At 43.6% G+C, this 18907-nt stretch overlaps 2 protein-coding genes across 5 annotated transcripts; one reads left to right on the forward strand and one right to left on the reverse strand.

The window, feature by feature from the left end:
- Positions 1 to 1168: 1168 nt before the first annotated feature.
- On the reverse strand, positions 1169 to 3243 carry LOC109452799 (transcription factor Dp-1). The gene has a single exon (XM_074332598.1). It carries the CDS (start codon positions 3025 to 3027, stop codon positions 1798 to 1800), a length of 1230 nt encoding a protein of 409 aa, XP_074188699.1. The 5' UTR covers positions 3028 to 3243; the 3' UTR covers positions 1169 to 1797.
- A 336-nt stretch (positions 3244 to 3579) lies between these two features.
- TRIM40 (tripartite motif containing 40) lies at positions 3580 to 18674 on the forward strand. 4 transcript variants are annotated; one of them, XR_012496498.1, is made up of 7 exons: positions 3580 to 3868; positions 4553 to 5084; positions 14273 to 14368; positions 15474 to 15698; positions 15951 to 15973; positions 16136 to 16590; positions 17776 to 18674. XR_012496498.1 is itself a non-coding variant. In XM_074332599.1 (6 exons), exons 2-6 carry the CDS (start codon positions 4740 to 4742, stop codon positions 16362 to 16364), a joined length of 918 nt encoding a protein of 305 aa, XP_074188700.1. In that variant the 5' UTR covers positions 3580 to 3868; positions 4553 to 4739; the 3' UTR covers positions 16365 to 17767. The 4 variants fall into 4 exon arrangements, 3 of the variants coding, with proteins under 3 accessions (XP_074188700.1, XP_074188701.1, XP_019597608.1); XM_074332599.1 differs by lacking the exon at positions 17776 to 18674 and having other exon boundaries at positions 16136 to 17767; XM_074332600.1 differs by lacking the exons at positions 14273 to 14368; positions 17776 to 18674 and having other exon boundaries at positions 16136 to 17767.
- The last annotated feature ends 233 nt before the right edge of the window (positions 18675 to 18907 follow it).

Consider the following 18907-nt stretch of genomic DNA (forward strand, 5'->3'; position numbering starts at 1 on the left):
TCGAAGGACATTTTGGTTGTTTCCATGTCTTGGCCACCGTAAACAAAGCTGCAATGAACATTGGAGCACACATGTCTTTATCTCTAAATGTTTTCAGATTTTTTGGGTAGATACCCAGGAGAGGGATTGCTGGGTCATATGGCAATTCTATTCGTAATTCTTTGAGAAACCTCCACACTGCCTTCCATAACGGCTGCACCAGTCTGCATTCCCACCAACAGTGTATGAGGGTTCCTTTTTCTCCACAGCCTCTCCAACATTTGTTACTATTTGTCTTGTTGATGATAGCCATTCTGACTGGGGTGAGGTGATATCTCATTGTGGTTTTGATTTGCATTTCTCTGATGATTAGTGATGTTGAGCATTTTTTCATATGTCTATTTGCCATTTGTATGTCCTCTTTGGAGAAATGTCTCTTCAAGTCCTCTGCCCATTTTTCAATTGGGTTGTTTGTTTTTTTGTTGTTGAGTTGCATGAGTTCCTTGTATATTCTGGATACTAGCCCCTTATCGGAGGCACTGTTTGCAAAAATCTTCTCCCATTCAGTTGGTGGCCTCTTTATTTTGTCAATGGTTTCTTTTGCTGTGCAGAAGCTTTTAAGTTTCATATAGTCCCATTCGTTTATTTTAGCTTTTACTTCCATTGTCTTTGGAGTCAAGTTCATAAAATGCTCATTGAACCCAAGGTCCATAAGTTTAGTACCTATGTTTTCTTCTATGCAGTTTATTGTGTCAGGTCTTATGCTTAAGTCTTTGATCCATTTTGAATTAAGTGAATAAATTTTAAAAGAGGCTACTGCCTGTCCCGAAATTCCTTTTTCTTTTTATAAAAAAAGAACTATTAAAAATGATTGACAAATTTTGAGTTAAAAAACTGTTAAAACATTCTCTATATTTAATTTCAACTTTATAGTAGATTACAGGAAGATGCTTATGAAACAAATACAATATTTGTTTCAGTACATGTCTTTAAATGATAGACTTATAAGTATGTAAACAACTATATAATAAAAAGTTTCCAAATGATGCCTGTAAGAAATCAGGCAAATTTTACCATAAGCAATAAACCATTCTAAGCCTTCCAGACAGTTTTCATAGCTGCACCAGCATGGCAGTAAACTTTTACAAAACAAAACAAAAACAAAAAGAGAACTCTGCAATTTGTTGCGAAATAGACCACACACAAAAAAAAGGTATAAACTTGATGGAATCACAGTCGATATAATTTAAGAGAAAAATAAAGGTATAATAAGATTCATGGCGCTTAATGGTGAAAAGCAGAGCTTTGCCATCTGCTCAGTTCTTTGGACACCACATGATTGAACAACACAACACTCGTCCTGGAGCCACACCCTCGGCCAGCGGGTGGCGCCATTCACAACAAACTGCAAATGGCATTCTGGGTGGTGTACCCGCCTCCACCGGACGGAGTTTTATTTTCGTGGATGTAGATGGAGTACAGCTTAGTCAGCAATCTCAGCAAGAATTGTTACTGGGCATAAATGAAGTCGTTATTTAAAAAAATAGAAAAGGAACACACAAAATCCTAAAAAGTAAGTAGAGGTCCTGCATCAGCACACTGGAATCCATACACACTGCAGCCCGTTTTAAAAGACCCGACAGAAAACAACCCTGGCTTGCTTATCAGAGGTGCACATCGAATTCAATAGCTTACCAATATCTTTTTGGGAGGAGGCCAAAAAGAAACAGAAAAACCCACATTAAAAAAAAGTTTCTCTTCCCTAAGCATGTTTTCCTGCAGCTTAACTTGCGGGGGAGCGACCTGCGAGCGAGCACGTCAGTCTTCCTCCTCGTTCTCGTTGTCCTCTTCGTCCTCGTCGTCATCCTCCCCGACATAGGACACAAGGGTCTCCACCCGGGACCCGCTGTACTGGGACCCACTGGAGCTCGTGGCCAGCATCCCATCCGCACCGTTGGTCAAGTCCCTGGCAGAAAGCCTTGTGCCATTAGAGGTCGAAACCGACGACGTGATGAATACACTGCCGAGTGATCCCTGAGCCATTTCTGTCACATAGGGTTCCAGCGCTTTCGGCACCAAACTTCTTGCCACTTTGAGGTCTTCAGCGGAGCAGCTTCCGGATTCCAGCCCGTAGGCCATCCCCATGCGCTTCAGCACCTCTATGTCATCATGGATTTCAAACGTGTTGTCAAAATTGAACAGATACTCAAATTTGTCATTAGAAATGCTGCAGTCGATGACAGTCTTCTTGCTGGTGTTCACAATGATGAAAGGCAGGTGGATGACAGAGTTGGGCGGGGGCGGCCGGCTGGCCTGCTGCTCTGCCTGGCGGTTTCTCTGCACCAGATTCTTGAAGGCAATTTGCTGCAAAATAAGTTCTTGAAGTTGAGATTGTTTCTGTTTTATTCTTTCAAGTCTCCTTTGTCTCTCTGCCTCTAAATTCTGACATTCCTGAGCCGAGTTGGTGGGCAGACCGATCCATTTGATTTCCTTCTCCTTAGAGATGATGTTCGTGGCCATTAGCACATTTGAGGCATCATAGACTCGCCGTCTGATGTTCTTCTGGTCATAAGCAGATTCATTTGGTAAGATGTGATTATCGGCGGCGCTGAACTCTGCGACAAGCTCGTCAGCCACCTCATTATAGGATGTGGTTCCCTTCCTCTGTACCTTCTCACAGACCTTCATGGAGAAGTGCCTCAGGCCCTTACCGTTCTTCTCTCCTTTCCTGTTGCGTTTCCCCGCAGACCAAGGTGAGGGGTCTGAAGGCTGGTTCTGTGACACAAAGCGAGTGTTAGGGGTGTGTGGGCTTCCTACCACGATAGTGTTTGGCGCTGCAGGTCTCTGAGGCGTACCAATTACCACTTGCTGTGCAATGTTGACATTGGACTGTCCAAACGTTTTTGGCAAGAGCTGCTTCCCAAGCGTGTTTACTGCAGAGGGGTGAACAGCTACTAAGGACACAACACCTTTTCCAGGACTAAGGTTCTGGTCTATGAAGACCTTTAGTTCCCCATTGGCTTCAATTAGACCAGCATCTTTTTCCATGTTACCAGATCCGTGAAATCGATGCTATAAATGTTCACCCTCCAGAGAAGAAAAATGATTTTTCTGGCTGGCGGTGGGCGCACGGACACGCCGGGGTGGGCACGAGGGCGCGGGCGCGGACACGGATGCGCGGGCTCGGACACGCGGACACAGAGACGTGGGCAGTCCTGGCGCGCGCTCCGGCCCAGGGTCCTGCCCTGCGAGGCGCCGGGCGTGGGGCTCGGAATTGTGACTTTTGAGAAAATAACTTTTCATTAGCAACCCACAGCAGACAGTGGCCAAGTGGGGCTGAGGGAGGAGACTCTGGAGTGAGGTTTTAATAAGTATCTCAGACCTTTTAAAGCCCTTATTAAGGGGACCCCCTGTAGGCTCCCCCAATGTCAGGGCTGAGAACAGCCTGACTGGATGAGAAGTTGGAAGACTGCGGGGTGGCCACTATCATGCATAGACGCCATGGCTGTGTGGCCCCTGGGTCCTGAGCTACCATGGCTGGGGTTTTGGAGGACAGGTCTTCATTTTGTGAGTTGACTCAGTTTGTGCCATTACATTGAAAGCTCCAAGACCTTCCTCTTCCCTGTGTGCAAACAAGCCGCACCTTGCTCCAGCCAAAGTCCATCTCACCTTTCAGCTCCCCTCAGTCAGCCAGCCAGCCACAGGAGTTTCATTTTCCTAGTGATTCAGTATTTGCAGGAGAGGATGGGCCTCTTCACTTCCCCCCAGTTTTACTGACACATGAGCGTTTATAATTGACATGGTTTAAAAAGAACCATTCACCTGCTGGCCATCTCTCCAGATCTGAAGCCTGAGAAAATGACCTGAAGTTGTAGCAGGAGAAACTGAGGTAGGATACTCTGAACGCTTTGGGGGAGAAGGACTAAGCAAGAGGTTTGGGGGTGAGGGAATGGGAGTGAACGCATAGGGTTTAAGGGAAGTGGTGATGGGGGAGGACTTTCTTCTTTTAGTCTCTTTGGAGATGGCTTGAAGGGAAGGAAAAGGTGCCTTCAGACATTGCACAGGTCTCTGGTCTGCTCTAAGTCCTGTTCTCTTGTCTTTCATTGTGGAATCCAGAAAACCCTGGAAAGGATGCTGGTTCAGAGAACAACCAGCTGACAGAGATGCTGATGCAAATGGTTGGCAGTAGTAAGTTATCGCAGTAGCCAGATTCTTAGATGTGACCGTGAGGCACATCTAAGAATAGTATCCCAGGGTGGAAGACACTCCACATTCCTGCCAAATTCTCTTAGCTGAGGGCAAATCAGAGGAGACTTTCAGCTTTTCAGTTTATGATGCTCTGGCTTCTGGCCATAACTCTCTGGCCTTTTAATTTTGAGCTGTACAAATATTCACAGAAAGCTTTGGAGAGGAAAATAGAATTGGTTTTTGAACCACCTGCTTCCTCCAGGGGTATGGAAAATAAAGAGTGATTTCAAGTTTCACAAATATAAGGAAACCAGAGGGTGCGTGTCAAAGCTGATGAGATATTTCTGCAACTCATGAAGAATTGTGGTGTGTGTGCCCGTGCTAGGCTTCACAGAGGGACAGTCAGCAGTTGCCCGAAGTTGTAGGCACGAGTCGTGTCCTCCAGGCTGCTCCAGGACTGCCTTCGTCCAGCTGGGCCATCTTCTCTGGACTGTGTACATGGGAGGCCTTCCAAAGCCCCAGTGGGGAAGGAGGCCCTGTAGACAGGAGGCTGGCAGTGGAGGGTGGAGGCCATGGTCCCTTTGCGGGAGAATAGCTGGGAAGAGGGCATCTGCCCCATCTGCCAGGAGCACCTGAAGGAGGCCGTGAGCACTGACTGTGGACACCTCTTCTGCCGAGTGTGTCTGGCCCAGTACGTGGAGAAGGCCTCTGCCTCTGGGGGCTTCTGCTGTCCCCTCTGCCGGAAGCCCTGTTCCGAGGAGGTTCTGGGGGCAGGCTACATCTGCCACAGCCACCAGAAGAAGGTGTGCTGGTTCTGTGAGGAGAGCAGACTTCTTCTGTGTGTGGAATGCCTGGTATCCCCTGAGCACAGGTCTCATCGTGAGCTGACCATTAAAGATGCCATCAGCCACTACAAGGTAAGGCCGGCTTACCACCTCCCTGGGTGACTCTATTCTACCCTCTGTTCATGATGCTTGGCATGTCATGGAAGCTCAGCAACGGACGCTTTTCTTTGTTTCTCCTGCTTCATCCTCTTTTGCTTTTCCACGTATAGTTTGCTGCTGATGTCAAAGTGTCAGTGAATTACTATGAGTCTAAGAGGTGGTACTGACACTGTGATGTCAGATTCCCAGAAAGCATGCGGTGCTCTCACTTTGCTCACCTGCAGAATGAGGAGTTGGACTATGTAATGCAAAACCTTTCAATACTAAGACTATATGGTTACCCTGGTTGATAGTACTAGAAATTTGGCTAGAAATGTATTCAAGTTCTATACATGCTAATAATTATCCTGCAAATATACTGAAACTTGTAAATTAGTGCATAGCTCTCTCTTTCGCTTCCCTTTCCCTTTGCCTTTTCTTTCCTGCCTTCCTTTCTGTACTGATTATTTGTATCCTATTTCATTTAATTTTTTATCATAAACATTGCATGCTCTTGGTAATACACTCAGAAAACATTATAAGGTATAGTCAAAACTAAAAATATTTCTTCTTGCTTTCCTCCATTCTCAGTCCCCAGAAGTAACGATTGTTAAATTTTTGTGTATCATTTTTCCAGACAATCTTGTGTGTGTGAATGCACTCCTTAACACACACACACACACACACACACACACAAATACATTCTCCTTAAATTTTTTCTGTAACTCATCATCTAAAAATACATCTTGTATATTTTCACATTTTCCCTTTAGTTCATATACAATTTATATATTCTTTTTAACAACTGCCTGGTATTCAATTCTATGAATGTACCATAAATTGGCAGACACTATTTATTTCCAGTTATTATTTTGTTTTGAGATAACATGGAATGTTGCAATGAAAACCTTTGAATATGTTTTAGAGGACTTAGAATATCCAAGATATAGTTTGATGAAAGAGTAAGGTAACTTCTAAGTTATAATCAATTTTTCCTATCATTGTTTATTGAATGATCCAGTTTCCTCAATGATTTGAGTGCCAAGTTCATAACATGCCATATATTCACATATGCTTGCATATTTTTTGACTTTCTATTCTGTTCTATTTTTCTGTCTATCCTTGCCTGTGTGTCAAGCGATTTTAAACACTGTAGCTCTGCAATGTGTTTTAATGTCAAGTAGGTCTTAGAACCCCACAAAGTTTTCAGAATTTTGTGGATATGCATATATGTTTATTTTCCCAATTAGCTTTAGCGTTATTTTCACCAGCCACCACCCCCTACTGAAACCTCAATCCAGTTAGTATTTGATTTAATGGAAATGACAAATTTACACTATGATGTCTTTCTATCCAATAATGAGGGATGAATTTTCAAAGTCTTCTTTTTGATACTTGACTTTTTGAGAACATGTTATGATACAGGATGAGAAAGTGGGGAATCCAGATTGGGGTGACTATGGAAAGGTAGAGAAATAATTCAGAAAGCCAAAGAGGCAGAGTTCTCTGGTTCTAACATCATTCCTTCTAGATGCAGTGTACCACGGGGGGGCAGGGGGTCTCTCACCTGCTGATGCGTGCACGAGATGAAAAATCACATTCAGTGATTTATTCAGCTCTGTGCTTTGTGTGGAATGTTGTGCTAGGTATTGTAGGAAGTAGAAAGATGATTCATAATAATTGTCCTTAAGTATGCCTTTAATTTATGAAGGGAAACCTAGAATAAATAAAAAACAATATGTGTTCATTTAAGAAATACTTAAATAAGTTCCTTCAGTGTGTTAGGAACTACAGTACTTGCTAGGAATAAGACAGATGCCATCCCTACTGGCAGAGTTTTCAGTTTAGTAAGGGAGACAGATAAGAAGTCAAACAAACTACAAGTTTTTTATGAGTTATGAAGAAAACAAACACGGGTGTGAGAGGGAGAGTAACAGTGACCCATGTTAGCGTGGTCAGTGAGGGCTTCGTGGAAGAGGTGACACAGAAGCTGAGATCTAGAGACAGAGAAATCCACCATTGTAAAGACCAGGCAGCAGGGGAGTACACCCAGAAGCCCAAGGCTGCAAAAGTCTTATTTGATTCAAAGAATTTATAGTTAGAGTTTGAACTGGCAGGATATACAGATAGATTAGAAGTGGAGTAAGAAAATGAAAGGAATCAAAGTGAATTCATGAGTTTCTGGTTTGAGAAACTGGATGGATGATGGATGATAAGGATGATAAGGGGGAGAACAGGTTTGAATGAAACATCAAGTTTCATTGAGAACAAGTTGAGTCCAAGTTGAGACACACCAAAGTAGGATCTTAGATATGCAATCAGATACGAAATCTGGGTCTCAAAAAAGTGTGGAGTAGTATTCCTAGAACCTAAAACAGGGTTCCATCATAATAAAGATAATATTTAAAGCCAAGGGAATTGAGGCAATATCCTCAGGAGAGAGTCTAGAGAGAAAAGAAGTTCCAATATCCCGAGAAGGCCATCATTTAGATGTAAGGTACAGGAGGACCCAGCAAACGAGATTTAGTGAGGCAGGAAAAATCGAGGAGAGCGGTGTTCTAGATGCTGTAAGAGAAGAATGTGTTAAGAAGTGAGTGATGGTAGCGAGCACTGGGTGGTACTGAGACATCCAGGAAGGTGGGAGGCAGAGAAGTGCACTTCTGCCACTGAAACAACAGGGAAAAGAACACAGGGTCTGCCAGTGTACATAGCTTTGCAGTTTGGGAGATGGCTCGAGTTTTCTAGTTCATTTCCTCAATAATATGCAAAGAAAGAACATCAGCAGTGTGGGTAAATGTGGGATGTGAAAGGTCTGAAGATAGGAGAAGGTGTGGTATATTTTGGGAAAGTGAAACAGAGAATGGGGCAGGATTGGCAGTCAGTACAAGGCAGCAATTTGAGTTCTGAAACTAGAGGTTTCCTGTGTTTCATGGGGCTGCCTGAGGACAGCCAATGACAGTAGCACTTACTTACCCAGGGATAAGGAGTTGCCTGAAAAGTAACAGAAGGAGGGAGAGGCAAGGGGGTTGAGGGCATTTCTAGAGGAGTGATTGTAATAGTGGGCCCTGTGTGTGTTTGTAGGTGTTGATAGCATAGTTGTGAAATTGATTTCTTACAATTTCTCATGATGTCTCTATTTCTTTGAATTAAATCTTGTAAAGTAAATATTGTAAATTGTGACCTTTATAAAGAAATTAATCCCTGATTGCACTCCAGAAAGACTGAAAAATTTGCAACGTAACAAAAGTCCACGTGTTTCCTCACTGACCAGCCCATGTGGTGTCAACCACTTGAATGTATCCAGTAAGTTTCCCACATGTGCAGCAGTGACTGGATGTGTTTTACTTTGCTTAACTGTGAATGCGGGGGACGAGGCTTTCATCCATGCAGACTCTCACTATCTTCACTTTCCTCTAGAATTGGGGCATGAATTCTACATGATTGTCTCGAAGTAGTTTATCTTTTGGACAATAAGGTATATTAGTTAATGTTTAACCTCCATTTTTCTTATTCTGTTATTTCTTTTCTTTTTTATTGCATTGTTGGGGAAATTTTTAGAAATCTGTATTTAGATCAGTTCTATTTCTTACTCAGAAATTCATCTAATTGTTTCATTTTTAAAGATTAATTCCTAGCCCATTTGGAATTTAATATACTGTGTTGTATGAAGGACTACTCTATGTTAATTTTTCTTTATTCTGGTATCCAGTTGCCCCCAAAACATTTCTGTGAGTCCTTTCCACATCTATGTGTTGTTTCTAGTTTGACATAAATTAAATTTTTATAAGAGCAGAATTTTGCTTTACTCTAGCCATTGATTATTTTTGTTCTAAAGTTATTACATAGTTTTGATTGTTTTATGTTTTTTTTTTTAAATCTACCAGCATCTTTGCCATATAGCATTTTTTAAAATAACTTGATATTCTCACTGACTCAGAGAAATTTTCTTATGCAAGTTTCCAAGTTCTATAGAGAATTTCCTCAAATTTTATTCGGCATTATATTAAACTTATTGATTACATTAAGAATTGTGACTTTTGGGGTATACTTTGTCTTCTTGACCAATAGCATTTTCCATTATGTTTCCCCCCCCTTCTTCCACCTCCCCACCCCAAACTCTGGTTCAAGCCATTGTTTCTCAGTCTAGTTGTGTAGGACACAGCTCCTTGGCCCATGCTGGTATTATGAGCCTTACACACACACACACACACACACACACACACACACACACACACAGCAGCAGCAGCACAAAGTAGCCCACGGCAGCACAAAGCTGCCACAAGTCTATGGCAGCTCTCAACAGCCCAGCTCCAGGGAGAGCTGTTGTTCACAATCTTAGCTGTAGAGGGCCCAGCTCACTGGCCCAGGTGGGAATCGAACCTGTGACCTGGCGTTAGGAGCACAGCACTCCCACCACCTGAGCCATCAGGCTGGCTGGGCCCTTCTTTATATTTCTGAATCAGATATTAAATTGTCTTTATTTAAACCTCTTAATGAGGTTAGCTATATCTTATATAGCTATATAGCTATTTCCTGATGTTTCCTAGATGCACGATCATGTGCACATTGTCAGGTTTAGTCATCACGGTATCATTTTCCCTTGTAAAATACAATGGGTGATACTCTTACCCATATTTTGGGACACTTTTGGCTCTGTAAGGAACACTCATTTTGAAAGTTGGTAATTTTTTTTTATGACAGTATCAGGGAAAGGTACCTTTTCATCTGTTCATCACTTTTCTTTTATGCATTTTGTTAGTAAGCCATTTGAGAATTTCAGTGTTGCTAGGTTCTCGTGTTTCATCACTACTTAATGCCCTTTTCAGTCAAATTATTTTACTGTGAAATCACATTTTATCTGACATTTGATAGGATCAGAAACTTAAAAAAAATCTTGCACGAGTCCTTATGTTTCAATTTGTCTTTTTTTCCCTGAGGAATATTTTAGGAAAATAAAAGTTTGTAGAGGTTTGCATTTTAATTCTAATGAGTGCCTTAGTCACATGATATGTACCACTAAATATTATTCTAACGCAAAAATGGATGAATAAATATTAAAAAAAATAAAACAGAGAACTTTACCTTATTCATTTTGAATATTGTAAATGATAGATCTATATTTTCTATGACTATTTCTTGCATTTCTTTTTTTGTTATCTTTGCCTCCTTTTTTCGTTTACACAATGTCTGTAGCTGACTTTAAACTCTTCATTAGATTTTAAACTAAACCAGAAGATAAGACTGTGGCTTTTTGGACTGAATCGTAGGCCTGATTTCGACAGGCAGAAATAGGTAGTATTTCTGGCAGAGGGAATGGAAGATAAGCCATGAGAGTGTGTGGCTGCATGGGGTGTGTTCAGGAAATCACAAGTAATTCTCTGGCCAGCTTGGAGAGCATGGATGGAGTAGGAAGAGGTAAAAGGTGGAAGGGTAAATGGGGGTTAGGTCACAGAGAGCCTTGGATACTGGGTTAAGGAGTTTGGGCTTATCTTTGGTAATGAGAAGGCATTTTGAAGAGAGGAGTAACACAGATAAGAGATGAAATATGACAGAGATTTCAAGATGAATGGCAGATCCAATGACAGAAATATGGAGTTCAAGGGCAGTAGATTGTATAAGAGGATGGTGAATGGATGATAAGTTTGATTTCTCCAAATTGATTTTGAGATGCCAATAGGAGATTCTTGGCTCCGCTGGAAACATGGGATTGACTGTTAGGAAGAATCCAGTGGTTTGGAGATTACAATCATATCTGAAGCCTCCAGATGGAACGCTAAGGACACAGTTTGGAGATAGAAAAGGACTAAGGAAACAACCTGAGAAAGGTCAAGGAAGGATGGGGGTAGGGGAGTAGAGTGGGATGGGACATGAGGGGAGAATTACTTCAAAGCAGAGAAGGCCTCAGAGGAAGGCTCCTTTGGATTTCATGACCGGAGATCACTGGGGATGCTGCAGAGAGAAGTTTCAAAAGAGTGATGAGAAACAAAACAGATGGCTGAGGAGCAAGGACCCAGTCGTGAAGACAATGAGAACTGACTACTCATTCAAGTTCAATTGTGAGGATGGAGAGAGAGAGTAGATTGATGAGATAGCAAGGTGAGGATTGTTTGCTTGCTTGTTTTATCTCTGTGAGACCTTAACTTTTGTGCTTACCATCAGTGGAGATCCATGAGTGAAACCCACCGTGCCCACTTACTGCCTGCCACTCCTTCCCTGAGTGCTTCATTCCTTCTCTGCTGGGAAGTGACTGCAGGTAACACCCAGTGATGTGACACATTTTAATAACTTCCTAGTGACCTCATTGTCTCCTCTGCTTACTGAAGGCTTTCGTTTGCCTGAATGTTCTTGCTGATCTCTCATCCACAGTCCCCTTGACCTTGATTTCATCCACAGAATCTCAGGGCCACAAAGAACTTTTTTGGTGGCTCCAACCCCAACCTCTACCTATACACTTCCAGTGATGTGGGACTCTTCTTTCCCCAAAGCAACACAAGAGAAACAAGGCAAAAATGACAAAAATTAAACATATTCCCAATAAACAGCCCATAAAATATTCCCCATAATAAACAAAATCTCCTAAAATTTTTTTTGACCTGACATGGGATTTAGTTAATGAAACACATACTTTTCAGTTAATATCACACCCTTATCTTTAGTCCACAAATTCTTTTTTCTGTTTTATTTAATGGTTGCATTTAATCACCATTCCTCCCTTTCCCATGGGCAACCATTTAAAGTGTTGTATTTTTATTTTATTTGTAGATGGTTTGGTAAAACACATATTGCTGTATTTTGTGCTTGTATATTGACTTAACAAAATTATATTATAGGCCTCATTCTATTTCTTGCTTTTCCACTCTACCATGGTTTTAAGATCAGTCCATGTTTTGTGTGTCATAGATAAGTGACCCTTGAACAATGCAGGGTTAGGGGTTCCAACCCACTGCAGAGTCAAAAGTCCCACATAACTTCAGTTATCATTCCTCCGCATGAGCAGATTCACAACCGCGGATCAAAAACATGTCGTCCATTGTTGCTGCCAGCTGCACAGTATCCATAGCAGGTATTTGACACATTTTACTCTCCATTTTCCCAAGAATGGATTTTACATGACTCCAGCTTTCTGTTACCACAAACAATGCTGTCGTGTGCCCATCCTCTTAAGACCTAAGTAAGGAAGTCTCTGGGATATTTAGCCAGAAACAGGACCACTGGCTTATAGAGGAAAGCACACTTAGGTGGCCGGGACCCTCACCAGAGTGGCCAGGCCAGTGCACAACTCACCAACCTGCAGTATAGTCCTTATATCCACTTCCATCTTCCCTCCCCCAGGTGTTATCCACTTGTCTAATTTTCAGTAATCTGATGAGAGTCAAATAATATTTCATTGTGTTAATTTCCATTTCTCTAATCCCTGGTGAGCTTGGGCATAGATTCACATGAACTTTAGCCTTTTGCATTCCCTACTCTGTGAATTAACTGTTCATTTTCTTTGCAAAATTTTCTCTTGGGTTCCTGTCTTTTTATTGGTTTGTAGGCTTTCCTTTTTATATTCTACATGTACCTTATTTTGCTGTGTATAATGTGCTCCCGTGTATAATGGGCACCCACATTTTGGGCCCAAATTTTCAGGGAAAAACTATTTTGTTTTAATTTTTTAATTCAACTTTTTATTTGTTTACATTTAGGTACTTGTTTTTTGTGTTATAAAGGAATTTTAGCGTTTATTTTTTAACATATTATGGTACAAATTTTATGAACCGGTAACAAATGTACGATATTTACATGTCATAGAAGGCCAAGAACTCTGTTGTCACAAGTTCCTCTTAAGTTCAACAAAATCCATTATCGTAGCCAGGGTATTATTTTGCATATGGATATTGTAATTGATTTCTAGAGTTATACTTTTAACTCATAAGCATAAATAGAAGAATTAAAAACACTTACATAGATTCAGAATTAGTGCTACCCATGTATAATGCACAACCTTATTTTTCCCTCACAAATTTGGGCAAAAAAGTGCACATTGTACACGGCAAAATACAGTAAGTCTCTTGCTGGTTTTAGACACTGCACATATCAACTTTTATTGATGGCATTGTCATTGAATGTAATATTTAGTTTTGAGGTAACCAAATTAAATAATTCCTTCATGGTTTGTGCCTTTGGGAGTTTCTTTAAGACATCTTTCCCTACCTCCACGTCACTAATTTATTCTCTAGCATTATTTTCTATTAACTTCAGAATTTCACCTTTCACACGTAGGTCTTTAATACATCTAGAGTCTACTTCACATATGGTTATAAGGAGGGATCAACTTTATTTTTCTCTATTATTATAAGCAAGTTTTCTCAACACCATATTTTATAGATTCTGCTGCTTCTCTTGATTTATGTCCTACTTTTTCTTTTAAATTCCTTTGCTAACATGGATCTGTTCCTGCGCAGTCTCTTCTCTCATTTGCTATTTGTTCTTGCACCAGCACCATGCCATTTGTTACAGTGGCTTTATGGGCCCGTTCATCTGGTAGGGCAAATACATTTTGCAACTAACAAGGGGTTACAAGAAGAATGCTCCCCGAGTCTTTTGTGGATGCCAGTCCCTTTCTTCCACTTTGATCACTAAAGGCCTGTGTTGATATCAGTATCAGCTTTGTTTACTTATGCTGCCCTCATAGTTTATCAAAAACCCAAAAGAAATTTTTTGTTGAGAAATGGAAATCATTCATTTCTAATCATCTTATCCTTAAAGCATCATATTCTCAGCTTCAGGAACACAGTAACCAATCCAGATGCTGATTGGAGGTTTAGAGAGAGGTGCCGTGCCTCCCTGGACAGTGGATTTGCCTCCCAGAGGGCTCTCGTCTGTCCGTCACAGCCAGGACGAGGGAGGGATACAGAGGTCTGGCGTCTCCTCTGCTCCCTGAAGTCAAGTAGAAAAGGTTCTGTTATAATACTATGTCATTTGAGTGGAGTTAAGGCTTTAAAAAAGTTACCCATTGCTTTTCCCGTCATCACCCATTAAATAAACCTATGTTCCTTACCCCAAGCAGGACACTTCGAGAACTGCCTGTTTGGGGGCAGGATTTTCCTTTGGCCTCATCCTGGGGTCAGGACCCTGACCATTTTCCACTGAGTGCCACCCTGCCCCCAGTCTGAAAGCAGGGATATCTGTCTCTCTAGAAGCGACTCACCTGCAGGAAGAGGAAGCTCAAAAAGTACATCAGGGAACTTCGGCAGCTCAGGGCTCAGAAGGAAGAGAGGCTTCAGGCTTTGCAGGTGGGTTTCGCCAAGTCCTGGGAAGGACACCCTCCGAGTGACCCCAGGGCCTTTACTCCTGGTTCTGGCCATCTGTCTATCTCAGGAGAAGCCTGATGTGCCGGAGGTCCTGGAGGCTGGAAACCTGGGTGCTGGGCACGGCTGGCCTCCAGGTTTGCTGGTTGGTGATCTGGGGCAGGTCAAGCCCCTGATCTTCATGTGGTTTATGTGTTAAGTAAAAGCCAGTCCCCTCCACCCAGCTCATGATGAATGAGGACCAAAGGAGACAGATAGCTCCTCAATTGAAAATGACTACCCAAAACATAGGTCTCCATCGCTGTCTCTGACGGGCTACCTTTCTGTATCTCTTGTTCAATGAGATGTGGGGTCTCTTCTTACCTATGACCTGAACAGGGTTAAAAGCAGGCAGTAGAAGGATAGAGCTGAGCAGGGTGTGTGTGTGTGTGTGTGTGTGTGTGTGTGTGTGTGTGTGTACCCACCACGTGTGACATGGCATCTGTGGAGGGGAGGTGTCCTTCCATTCATGAAGAACACCACTGTGACAGGCAAGGCAATGCCACAAGGGGGAAAAAACTGACTGAGGAATCAACTTTCTCAGATACTCAGAGACTGAAAGGTCAGTGGGCCAGTGGGGAGCCATCTGACAAGTGAATCTTTTTTTTTTTTTAAAGATTTTATTGGGGGAAGGGAACTTTATTGGGGAACAGTGTGTACTTCCAGGACTTTTTCCAAGTCAAGTTACTTGTGGAGGGCTCAGTCCATCTCCAGGTCCAGTTGCCGTTGTTAGTTGCAGGGGGCGCAGCCCACCATCCTTGCAGGAGTCCAACCGGCAACCTTGTGGTTGAGAGGACGCGTTCCAACCAACTGAGCAACCTGGAAGCTCAGTGGCAGATCAGCTCAAGGTGCTGTGCTCAATCCTAGTTGCAGGGGGTGCTGCCCACCATCCCTTGCGGGAGTCGAGGAGTTGAACCGGCAACCTATGGTTGAGAGCCCACTGGCCCATGTGGGAATCGAACCGGCAGCCTTTAGGAGCATGGAGCTCCAACCGCCTGAGCCACCGGGCCGTCCCCTGACAAGTGAATCTTAGGGAGTCTCTTTTCTGTAGTTTCTGGTAGACTGTGGACCCCACAGGCTGGAGGCTGAGCGGGGAAGCCAGCAGCAAACTGAGAGGCAGCTGGATGCCGTCCCCCAGCGGTGGCCAGACCAGCTGGAGGGCACGCCAGCAGAGATGTCCGGAAGCCTTGACATTTCCAGGACAATCACACAGCTCCACAGCCTGGTTACTGATCTGGAGAGGATGGCGAGGGAGCTGGACGCCAGCATGCTGAAGGTGCATGCCCCAAGGCATGCCCCAAAGACAGTGGAGATGTGCTAGGAGAGGCTTCTCTGTGACATGTGGTGGTGGCTTGTCCGAGGCCACACAATACTGCTGCTGAGTGGGGTGCAGAGGAGAGCTGCCAATCCCTCCAGTTCTCAGGGTGACTGCCCAGGGTGGCACTCAGTAGTGGGTTGGGGAGGAAACGGGAGATGAGAGGAACTTGACAGCCAGTTGTGATTCTCACTCTTGTTGTGTTTTTTCTAGACAGCCAGCGACTTATTGACCAGGTAGGTCAATAAGTCCCACCTTCCTCCCTGACATACAGACCCACAATGCCCACGGGCTTTATCAAAGTCAAGGAGATCCACTGCTCCATTACGTTTGTGTCTTTATGCTGCATGGCCAGTGGAAGATTCAACAGAAATACTGAAGGATTTCTTTGTTTCTAGGAGTGCTCCACAAAAATTAGAAGCTATTTATCCCAAATTAGAGAAAAAAGCCAACGAATCCCTTCTTCAAGCATCCTCAGCAACTCCGACCGGTTCATCCCTCACCGCAGACTCACCTCATTCTCCTCGCTCTCCGGCCACCAACCTGTCCGGCCGCCCATTAAGTCCACCTGCTGCAGCTTCAGGCCTGCCATTTCCTGAACGTGACCCACTTTCCTCAGCCCCATAGCCATGACCTGGTGCCTGAGTCCCTGACACCTGAACAATCATTACAGCCTCCTTCCTGAACCAGCTTCGTGCCTGTGGCTCCCACTGCAGAGATCAGGATGCAAGATGCCACTCTGCCTGTGAATTGACAGTAGCCCATCTCTCCCAATATCAAAATAGGAGTATCCTGGCACCTGGGTGGCATGCGCTCACCAGTGGTGAGCCACCTCTGCATATGGAGCTGGCAGGTCTGTTGGAAAGAATATTCCTTCTGAGTATCTGTACCACTCACCTGGCACTGATTATTTTGTGGTGGACAGACACTAAGGTGACCCCCATGACCCTCCCCTTTTGGTACTCATGCCCTTGTGTGATCCCTTCTCCTTGGGTATAAGCAGGATCTGTGATTTGCTTCTAATAAATGGAATATGGAAAGGTGATGGGATGTCACTTCCATGATTAGGTTATGTTATATGCCTAGGGGAATGGGTTGTCACTTCAATGACTCACTCTTGAGTCTCTCCTTGTGGGATTGATGAGGTGAGTGGCCCTGTGGTCAGCAGGCAGCCTCTAGGAGCTGAGAGAAGCCCCCAGCCTTTAGCCAACAAAAAGCAGGGGCCCTTAGTCTTGCAGCTGTAAGAAAACAAATTCTGCCAACAGCCTAAGTGAATTTGGGAGTGGGTTTTTCCCCAGTTGAGCCTCCAGATGAGAACCCAGCCCAGCTGACACCTTCATCACAGCCTAGTGAGACCCTAAGCAGAGAATCCAAATTTATGACCCACAGAAATTGTGAGGTCATAAATGTCACAAAAACTGTGATACAATAAATGTGTCTCGTTTTAAGACACTAAGTTTGTGGTAATTTTTACAGAGCAATAGATAACTAACATATTTATATATTAACTATTTGTGCATCACTTCTTTGGGTGAGTAAGGACAGTACCCTGAGTCTTCGTGTCCCCAGTGTCTAAGACAGTGCCCGGCTCGTAGTTGGCACCCAGTGAAATTTATTAAGTAGATGCATGAATGAATGAACAGAAAGTATAAGGGCCATTTCTTGATGCTCCATGTTTAACAAAGGGAGACTTTAACCAGCATGTATTGAACCCTTGCTGAATTAGTCAATACTACAGTAGGCACTGAGGGATGTAAAGAATAAAGCGTGGCCACAAGGAAATGCTGTGTTGTAGTGTAAAAAGTGAAAATTTCACTTAAATTCAGTCTCAGTCCTGACAGCTAATACCTCTGTAACCCTGGGCAAGTTACTTAGCCTCCCTCTCTGAACCTCAGTAACACACCTCTAAAGTGAAGATAATGGTCCCTGTAGCCTGGGGTTGTTGTCAGAATTAAATGTTATTACATATGCTGTAGTACTGAACATGTTGTCAACATTCAAATATGGTAATTCTATCTTCTTCTACTTCTCCATCCAGAAGCTTACAATCTAACTGTGGAGCCAGGACAAACACATGTGGAACGTATTAACGAAACTGTGTGTCTGGTTAAATTAAGTGTCACTGTTGCTAAGTGCTGTGGTGATTCAGAAGAGCAACACGTGTGAGGATGAGAAATTCAGCGTTGGCTTTGTGGGGGAGGTGGGACTGGACAGCAGGGGGTACGATGAGAGCACCCAGTTCAGGACAGCTCCACGAATGAAAGCATGGAGGTAGGAACAAGCCATGCATGTTTGCAGGACCATGAGGAGACTGACTGGTTAATCTGGAATAGTCAGGAATGGGGAAGAGCAAAATTCAAGCAGGGCGTTAGACAAGTGACACCAAGACCTAGGCAGCTATCAAAGGTTTTTGGGTCAGAAGTGAAGGGAATAAGTGGTGTTTAAGGAAAACTAGTCCGGACTCCTGTGCCAGGTGGATTGGGGGGCTGTGGAAAGGGGGAAGGAGAAAGAGTCTGGTGTAGATGTTCAGAAAAAGAAAGGGTGTAGTTACCAGGCAAGAAGCTGGAAACATGAGACCCCGAATCTCAGAACAAGGTGATAGCCAAGGAAAACACATCCACGGAGGGGACAGCTAACAGTCCTGCATCCTAGCTGGGGTTGACCTCACACAGATAATTTGTGCCGAAGTATCCTGCCAGGAGTGGGAGCAGACTGGCAGGCTACAAGATTCTCCCTCACCAGAGAGCCGGTTCTCCTGCGGTGCCTGCCAGCCCCTCTGCCCTCTTCTGCCGTGACTGCACATTGGGCTAGTGTGGGTATCTGACCAGCAGGTAGCTAGCTAATCAAGCCTATGAGCTTGCCTGCCGGGAAACGTCTTTTCAAAGAGGGACCATGATCATGAACTGAACATCAGCTTCTGTCGGAAATTCAAAATGGATCCATGGTGCACACACCAGGAGTGGGCAAGAAGGGCAGCCACAGATGGAATGAGAGCAGCATGTGTGGCCATGCGCTGGAGAAGTGTCCATGACCTAGGTAGTGGGTGGTCACAGGGTAATCCAGCCTCTGAGCTCCTGTGGATCTCAAGTCCCCTTTCTACCAGTTCTTGGACATACAGAGGCAGTACTGGTCGTGAGCACAGACTTGGGAACCAAACTGTCTGAATTCAA

The sequence above is a fragment of the Rhinolophus sinicus genome, linkage group LG05 (assembly GCF_036562045.2).
Source record: "Rhinolophus sinicus isolate RSC01 linkage group LG05, ASM3656204v1, whole genome shotgun sequence".
NCBI classification, from domain to species: domain Eukaryota; kingdom Metazoa; phylum Chordata; class Mammalia; order Chiroptera; family Rhinolophidae; genus Rhinolophus; species Rhinolophus sinicus.